The 9,057-nt window shown below is 37.1% G+C and overlaps 1 protein-coding gene across 1 annotated transcript in view; it reads left to right on the forward strand.

Moving 5' to 3' along the window:
• LOC113092598 (kin of IRRE-like protein 3) overlaps nt 1-7,816 on the forward strand; it is a 64,694-nt gene extending 56,878 nt beyond the window's left edge. The window contains exons 14-17 of the mRNA XM_026258260.1: nt 1,318-1,401; nt 1,590-1,699; nt 2,784-2,870; nt 6,098-7,816. Of these exons, the coding sequence (XP_026114045.1) occupies nt 1,318-1,401; nt 1,590-1,699; nt 2,784-2,870; nt 6,098-6,562 (746 nt within the window). The 3' untranslated portion in view covers nt 6,563-7,816. The remainder of the gene's footprint in view (nt 1-1,317; nt 1,402-1,589; nt 1,700-2,783; nt 2,871-6,097) is intronic.
• Nucleotides 7,817-9,057: the final 1,241 nt, after the last annotated feature.

Genomic DNA, 9,057 nt, shown 5'->3' on the forward strand with positions numbered 1-9,057 from the left:
ACTGAGACACCCACCGTTTTTAGTCTCAACTTGTGACGCTGTGTTGCACCATGTAGCACGACTTTATCCACACATACACAAAAGTGTTGGAAAATAGCTAATTAAAAGGAGCGCCGCTTAACCACTTTTTTTTTTCTGTAGCATGACGGCAACTCAAATTAGTGCCGTTTTCCAATAATAAGTTGTTTGTTCAACAATTAGCATTGTTGCATGACAAACACGACTTAACTTTTTTTTGTATTATATTGTACAAAGCCTTAAAGGAAAGTCTGAAATAAATATAATTGAATATTAAAAAAAATAAAAAATAAAATATTTTGCCATTTATCACTGTTTTTTTTTTGTTGTCTAAATAATGTAATCTTTTAGCTTTAATAGTTGTTTAATAGTCTAATCATCACCATAACTGAGATCCTCATTGTAATTTTGCTATATAAATACTGATCTAATTTTTTTATCAATTGAAAAATTTAATTTTAATACTTTTAATTCTGCAAATTAATACTTTTATTCTGCAAGGATGTGTTAAATGGATAGTAAAGTAGTGATAGTAAAGACTTGTATTGTTAGAAAAGCTGTTCTTCTTAACTTTTTATTAATCAAAGAATCAAAGAAAAAAAACTGTCACAGTTCCAAAAATATTAAGCAGCACAACAGTTTCAACACTCATAAATCAGTAAATCAGAAATATTAGAATGATTTCTGAAGGATCATGTGACACTGAAGACTGCAGTAATGGCTGAAGAAAATTTAGCGCACAGAAATTAATTATATTTTGAAGTATATTAAAGGGTTAGTTCATACAAAAATTAAAATGAACCCATTAATTAATCCATAAAAAGCTAGATTATAGTGATTATTACATTTTGAATATGGATATTTTTCTTAAAAAACACACCAATTCACTCCAGAAGGCCTTTGTTCATAAATACAGCTTTGATGAGCATAAAATACTTCATTTAAAAAAAAACATTACAAATCTTACTGATCCCAGACTTTTAAATGGCAGTGTACATGTGTTCAAAAGGGAGACTTGACACTATTTCATGTTACCCGTAGCTCAGCAAGCCACATTTTCCAAGTAGCTTCCCCAACACTGTACCGCAGAGTGATAAGAGCACACCTGCACCTCACTCACGTCTTAGTCTATCTGAGCTCTTTATTGTCTTATCTTGCCTTTCGCAAATTGCCTCCATTAGCGGTGAGCTTCTGTTCCTTACCAGCAGCAGCCTGACTTTATCTGGCCAGGACTGTAAAGACCTCATTTTTTAACAAGTGATATTTCTTTCTTCGCATGTTGTGAACCCCGTACCACAGAGGACATGCACCTGGTGATGTCATCACTCCCAGTGTCCCTCTCCTCTCGGCAGCGAGAGCTCTCCGGCACGTTAAAAAGTGAAAGTAAGCCCTTCTATCACCTCTTAGCGGCCAGGTTATGGGAAAATATAGACATGCATGTTGTTCACGAGCGATTGCTGCATGTTCACAAGATTGTGAAGGGATATTCAGAATCATGTCAAAGCTCAGCGGAAGCTGTAGGATGTAGTGTGGTTCGCATCACCGTGGCTAATCAGAACGATTTCCGCCAGATCTCAAAGGGGTTGTATCTGCTAAAAACGACATCCGAGTGGAGATTGTCCATAAGGACCATAACGCAGCCAGAGAACCGGAAGACCACAGCAACATGAAACAAATGATGGTGAGTTGGCACTCCAAACCCCACCCTTCACTCTCCTCTCTGCCTTCCTTTATCTGGTTTAAGCATCCGTCTCGGATGATCTGATGTTAACAGCTCTGAGTGCAAGTGTAAATCGGCTCCTATAGAGTATCAAAGTCAAGCTAGACGAGTTTGAGTACATTCAAACTTTTCATCTTGAAGATGCAATATATGATAGTGTATCTTCTTGTCGTTTGACTCATTTTTTGTTGCTGTAATGCTGGTTGCTAGTAGATGTTTCCTAGATGCCCTCACATTATTAGTGGGCTATACAACTGCTCTCAAATGAGAATCATTGGCAATAAAAATAAGACTTAATTCTATTTTGAAAAGTAATGTTTGCCTACTATTTTTTCTGGTGTTGGCAAAGTGTTTGCATATAAATTCTAGCAGTGCATAATACACCAAATCACAAACAAGATGAACAATTATCAGATTTATTCAGAATGATGTCAGTTTCAACACCGTTTCTCCACATGCCTATCGACTAGATCTCAAAGAGAAAGGATCATGTCTTCACTACTGTTGGAGGTCGCTGAATCTTCTGCATGAAGAATCGTGGCTCATTTGCATAAAGCCACACTTTTCTCAGCCTGTAGTATGCTGTCACATTTGACAAATTCCAATCGCATAATTGCTGTAAAGGTAGAGTCGCATTTACCCTTGCTTGGTGAAATTTTGTGGGTGAAATTTAGTCGCTCCAATAGGAATCCGGTGAAAAACTTTCCCAAACAGATTTTGATCATTTTCAAGTTGGTCATTTGAGCTACTGCTCTGTATTAGGTGAACATAGTGTGAGCTGTTATACATTGGACCACTTTTTGCCCAAAATTACACTAATGTTATACCCTAAGTGTGAACATGAACAGTCTTCATCCGCCTTTTCCCCTGCAGCATCCTTGACCTTTGACCGGGTTCAGATCAGACCTGAGCTTTGAGGGAATTTCTGTTCTTGCTAGATGCTGTAAATCTCGTGTACATGCTTACAGGCTGAAATCAACACAGTCACTGGTGCTTCGGCACACGTCTGCTGCATCAGCTCACTTTTCTCTCTTTCGGCATTTAGATGGAGCGATCCGAGTTTCAGCAAGAGTCAGTGTTGAAACAGTTGGAGGTCCTGCAGGAGGAGGAGAGGGAGCTACAGCACATTAAGGTGATGAACAGAGGGATGGAGAGAAGGGGGGGGGGGCTCTGCAGGACTCACATCTGTCACCATTAAAGAACCCCAGAGAGTCATTTCTCCATCATACTCATAAAAAACAGATTTAATAGAACAGCCGCGTAATCTCACGGAATCTAATAAAGCAGAGTTGTGGGAACTCTCGCTCTCTGACTTTTTCAGAATTCCTTGCCATGTTCTTTTTCTTTCCAGAGTCCATTATAGAAATGTTCACAAATGGACGTGTTGTCATACTGACTGACTGCATGTCAGATCTCCAGAGCCCAAGTTTTCATTATATCCTCTGGTAATTGAGAAGTACTGGGGCATTTGGTAGAATGTGCATGCTAATTCGTTTAATGAATGCTGTTTGGCTAGACTTCAGTCTGGAACTTTTCAGCCTTTCAGATCATTTCAAAAGCTCAATATTTCAAGGACTTGTTAGGATCTTTGCAAATTGCATATTTAAGACAAAGCGTCCATCATCAGTCATATTTGCTAAGGCAAGCGAAACTAACCAGAAATTGAAACTTTGCTTTGTGAGTTGCATATACAGAGAGGAACATATTTATCAAAGATAAAATGATATTTACTTGCCTTTAGATAAGTATGACTTACAATGAAATAATATATTTTTAATGGATTGTCTTGCAACAAGGTTTGTAAAACTAACCTACATCATTTAGAAAAAAAAAATACCCAAGGGTTTTACGATTTTAGACTTTGCGCCAGAGATTTATGAACATAAAGTAATATTCTTTGCAATCAATATTAAACGTATGCATGTAACTCGTTTGATTTACATAAATGGTGAATCGTAGGCTAGCTGAACACACGGCTGCTTGTAGGAATTTTTGTAGGGCGGCATGAAATGGAATCGACATCGCGATTCGCCAGAAGCTGCGATTGTCATTGCGTATCTTTCTTTGAAACACGGTTCTGTGATCAGCAGTAGATCTCCATTCGAAGGCCAGTAGGCGATCTCTCATTATTATTATAATTTTCAAATTATTTCTTAGATTCCATAATCATTACTGCTGATTACAAAACCGGCTTTACCGAAAAAATACACATGACAATCGCATTTGTTTAATCATGCAGCCCTAAACTTTTGCAAAAATATGACAGCTTCTTAAGGAAATAAAGAACTTTTCCAAAGAGAATGCAAAGTTTCTCATGGGAATACAAAACTTTAGGAAAGATAACGCAAAGTTTCTCAGGGAAACACAAAAACTTTCCAAAGAGAACACACATTTTTGTAGGGGAACGCATAACTTTTGCAAAGGGAATGCAAAGTTACTTAGGGGAATGCAAAACTTTTGTGATCAGAATGCAACATTTATCAGGAAACAAAACATTTGCAAAGAGAACAAAGTTTCTTGAGAGAATGCAAAACTTGAACAGAGTTTCTCAGGTAAATGTAAAAACTAGAATATCATAGAGAAACTAGAATATCATAGAGACTTGGAAACAGGGTCAATCCAGTTGATTTGAGTTGAGGCACGAGTCAGATTTTCTTCAGAAAATTACAAAATTGACTTGGTCATCTTGTTTTCACCCAACAACTACACCTGCCTTAACAATCTCTCCATGGCAAAACCATCATCATCTCTCAGTCTTCAAAGATGCCTTTCCATCCTGTATGATTAAGCCATAGGCCCTCAGTCGAGATTCAGAGATACTCGGCCTTGACTCTGACAGCAGTGAAAGTGCACAGTCACACCATACTATTTTTATTTTTTTTCCAGGAATCCCTGAGTTATTTCACCTCAGCGTTCCCACAAGACCACTAGGATTAAAAAGAGAGAGCGAGAGATATATGTTATCTATATAGAAACTGGCCAAAAATAAAATGTGAGTGAATTTTATGGAGATTATTTCACATATTTAATGCCGACATGAATCGCCAAGGCCCATTTAATTAGCTGATAACAGGATTTGACTGTTTATGCTGGAGATGACTGTTTCACACCACTAAACCATGTAATCTTCTTAGCGTGGGACAGTTATCAGTCTGTTCCCTAATTTCCACGTCACGCTGCCTATAATTAGTGTGAGCTGAACTTGACCTTGGCTTTTTACAGCTTACAAATACACGATGAAAATTACAGTTTCCTTTTACTCTTTTCCCTCATTTTGCTTTTAATTCAAGCTGAAAGTGTATACTGGAAAAGTCCTGTTATATATAAATAATTGTTTGTTAAAATGAATAATTGTGCTAACAGACTTTGGATAAATAGATTAATTTGATGACAAGCTTCATGGAAACATCAAGCGAAATTCTTACAAAAACAATGAGAAAAACAAAGAGAGATTCATTTGATGTGTTAATGATTTATTGACTACTTTGGGGCGAGAATTCATTAAATGGTTTATTTAGCATGACAATTCTGTTTTGTTATTTCCCTCACATAATAAAAAAGATAACTGTGATTTCTTATCTCAAAATTCTGACTTTTTAAATTCAGATTTATAAGATTAAAAGTCGAAATTACTTTTTTTGTTGTTGTTGTTGTTGAAGATATTTATTTTCTTCTTTTCAAGCTTGTGAATTCCATGTATATATCTCACAATTCTAACTCATTTCTCGCAAATCAGATTTTCTTACTTTTCTTAAAAGTATTTTGAGGTATACATTTTTATATTTTACTTTTTTCTTGCATTTATGAGAAAAGTAAGAAGAGTTATAAACTCAGAATTTCAAGTTTGAATGTCACTGTTACCTTTTTTGTGGTTGAAAACAAGCTTTATTTAGTTAGATTATTTCTCACAATTTAGACTTCTCAGAATTGCCTTTCAAAAAAAAAAAAAAAAAAATCTCAGAATTGCAAGAAAAAAACCTGAATTGTGAGAGAAAAAGTCAATTTCCAGGCAGATAAACTCAAAAAAATGATTGATTGAATTTACAAATGTGTTAAGGAAAGTAGTTGCACTCAGCCAATCAGATTGACTTATGCAAATACCCAGGTGCAGACTCTAGCCAATCTCGACCATGCAACACCAGAAAACTAATGTGATTGGCTGTTGTCACTATGACGGTTGCGTCAGCACAAAGCTTTAAAAATGCACTCCATCAAGGGTCGACGCCCCGTGTGAATTTACAATAAGAAATGGCATAATTTACATATGCATGGTCACTCTTTTTTCCTATATTCTCATTTGCATACAATTCTTACAAAAAATGTAATGACTAATGAAATGTAATTTTTTATTTATATTAGGATCCAACCAACGGATATTACAGTGTAAATACCTTCAAAGAACAGCCGACCCCTACCATATCCCTGACAGCCAACCCGAACACAGAGGTCCGAAACCCCGCCACAGCAACCCTCGGAAAACACCGCGTTCCCACCGGCATGAGTTACACCAACATTTACAACACACTGGGCGCCGGTCCCAACCGCCTATATGACTACAGCCAACGTTTCGTTCTGGGAATGGGTAGCAGCTCAATCGAGTTGTGTGAGCGTGAGTTTCAGAGGGGATCGCTCAGCGACTCCAGCTCGTTCCAGGACACGCAGTGCGACAGCAGCGTCAGCAGCTACAGCAAGCAGGACGGATACGTGCAGTTCGACAAAGCTAGCAAAGCCTCTGTGTCGTCTTCGTCCCACTACTCACAGTCATCATCCCAGAACTCGGACCTAACTCGACCACTACAGAAACGAATGCAAACACACGTTTAACTAAAGGACTGAACGTCATACGTGCTTTTGGACGAACACTAAAGGTGAGTCACCTGTGTTTCATGCATCATTCGTGAACAGATCCAAACGTTTCAAGCTTGGAAAGACAATGCCAACATCTCAAGCTCATTTTTCTGTATATTTTGAAAAGTAACGTGTTTTTTAGATCTCATGTTCTTTGTGGAAGACTTGTGAGTTTGGAAACTGAAAACGAGGGAAACCAAACCTTGGAGGTCATTTCATAACATGACAATCAGGAGTGCATCCACACAGCCACCATGGACTATCACGGTGAGCTGATCTAATCTGTTCAATGCAGGAACTCGGAACTGTGGGAGAACCTCGAGGGTTGTGTTGGTGTTTTTTTTTTTATTTTTTTTTTTTATGAGGAGCCAAACTTGGGCCGTTTAGCAGTTTTCTTCTACTGTGGCCCAAAGCACAAGGGTGTCTGTTCAATGCCAACCCGTGTTTCTCTGCTGATAAAGAGATCTAAACGAGGATGAATTATCCTCCGGAGGTCGTCGCTCAAAATTATCATTCTGTGCTTTTCTGAGGACTCTGTAGATAGATTTCAATTGTGTGCACTAAACTGTTTTTTAATTTCATCTCTCTTCTCCTTATGTGGTCTCTCGTCTTTACCATTTCATGCTTTGTGTTTTTTTTTCCAACGCAATGTGAATGTGTAAAAACACACACGGCCAAACTGCATGTGTGGAGAGTTGCTACCGTGGACAGCATAGTGTTTACATGCGAGACCAGAATGTAAATCCCAATACTTTATTTTCACAATGCGTATTAAATGTGAGCGGATCATTTCAACACTTCATGGATAATAAATGCATTTACGTACGTACATGTCCTGTGAATTAAGACGCTCTGATGTTAGAAGCTTCTTTTATACCTCCAAACAATGTGTTGTTGTTGTTGTCGTTCTATATACATCATTGCGCATAAACTCCACATTCTGGTGGGAGTATGATTGAATTCTTTTTTGTTCTGATGTTCTGTTTATTTTAAGGCTGTCATATGTTTAAGCTCACTGTTTTAAGTAAGCTTCTCTTTCTCGCAGCCCCCTGAATGTCTGGCGTGAACGTTTACATCACTTAATTGGTTCAGGAAGTGCCTCCCGTCGACGGATGAGCCTGCGGAACATTCAGAGCGAAACTTTTAACTCGAGTTGTGCATCAGAGCAATTACACTGATCAAATAATCATGATTACAAAATAAGTGTTGAATAAAACAGTGTGTGGGAAAGCTGTGTGGTCATTAAAGCTGAGGCGGCATCTTTTTCTTCTTTTTTTACGCAAGGAGGGACTTCCTGTCAATTTGGATTATGTCAACTGCGGGGCACCTCAAATGTACCACCTGAAATATGCATGCTGTAAAATGAATAGGTTATGAAAGTTTTAACTAATGCTTCCTGCAATTAGTTAGATATCTAACTTAAATAAAGTTAACTAAACTTATAATTTAAAGTCAAGCATGAACATTTCAGGTTGATACAATGCATTATTTCTTATTTTAATGTTACATTTTAAGTTTTAATAACTAATCAGTGGGAGGAAATATCAGATTTCCTTGCTTTTTTTGAAAGAAACAATGTTCTATTTAAGAAACACAAAGTACTGACAGCCAAAGCACAGCAAGATATATCATATAATAGCCTAATAATCCGAATATATAGTTATGTGCAGCTCAACTCAAAGCTTTACTTTAGCTTACTCAGCACAATGTCACAAAAATAAAAACATGAGTGACCAAATTTATTTTCACTCTATGCAACCAAGTTTGAACAGATGGATTTTATTCACTTCATTGCATTCTGTATCTAAAGAAGTAACAGTACAAAAGCAAAAGCAACCTGCTTTATTCTAGTCATGAGTGATAGGATTGGCAATGATTATATAAATTACGAGTTTTTAAAATATCTAGCAATATATAATGTTCATTTTGTTCAAATTATGTATTATATATCAATGATGAATAACGGTTTTAAAGCCTTCATTACTCTTGGTTAAAGTACATTTCTACATACATTCTGATGTACAGTATTATGCATGAATATAAATTACTAATGAACAATATGTTTCTCGCTACCTTTCCAGGATCTGCGCTCACTGCTGAATCTTTAGGGTCACGGTTAAGGAACTTCAACAAAAGCCCTTACAACAACAACAAAAAAAAGAATGCGATGAGGAATAGGTAATAGCCTTTGACGTCTAATGTTGTTCAAATCATGAGCAAATGGCTCATGTGAGCCGGTTCTTTTTAGTAAATCAAAAACATACATAACTCTTATGACATGTTCTTTTTTAGTGAATCAACTACATAAAGCACAGCCAGGAAAATCTGATCCCCAAACAAATGGCTCCCATGCACTGGTTCTTTTTAGTGAATCAAAACACATAGCTCAGCAAGGTTAGTTTGATTTATGAATGAATGACTCATGTTAGCCATTCTATTAGAATCTAAACCATACAGCAGGGTTGTCTGAT

This window comes from Carassius auratus, unplaced genomic scaffold (genome assembly GCF_003368295.1).
Source record: "Carassius auratus strain Wakin unplaced genomic scaffold, ASM336829v1 scaf_tig00214664, whole genome shotgun sequence".
In the NCBI taxonomy this organism is placed as follows: domain Eukaryota; kingdom Metazoa; phylum Chordata; class Actinopteri; order Cypriniformes; family Cyprinidae; genus Carassius; species Carassius auratus.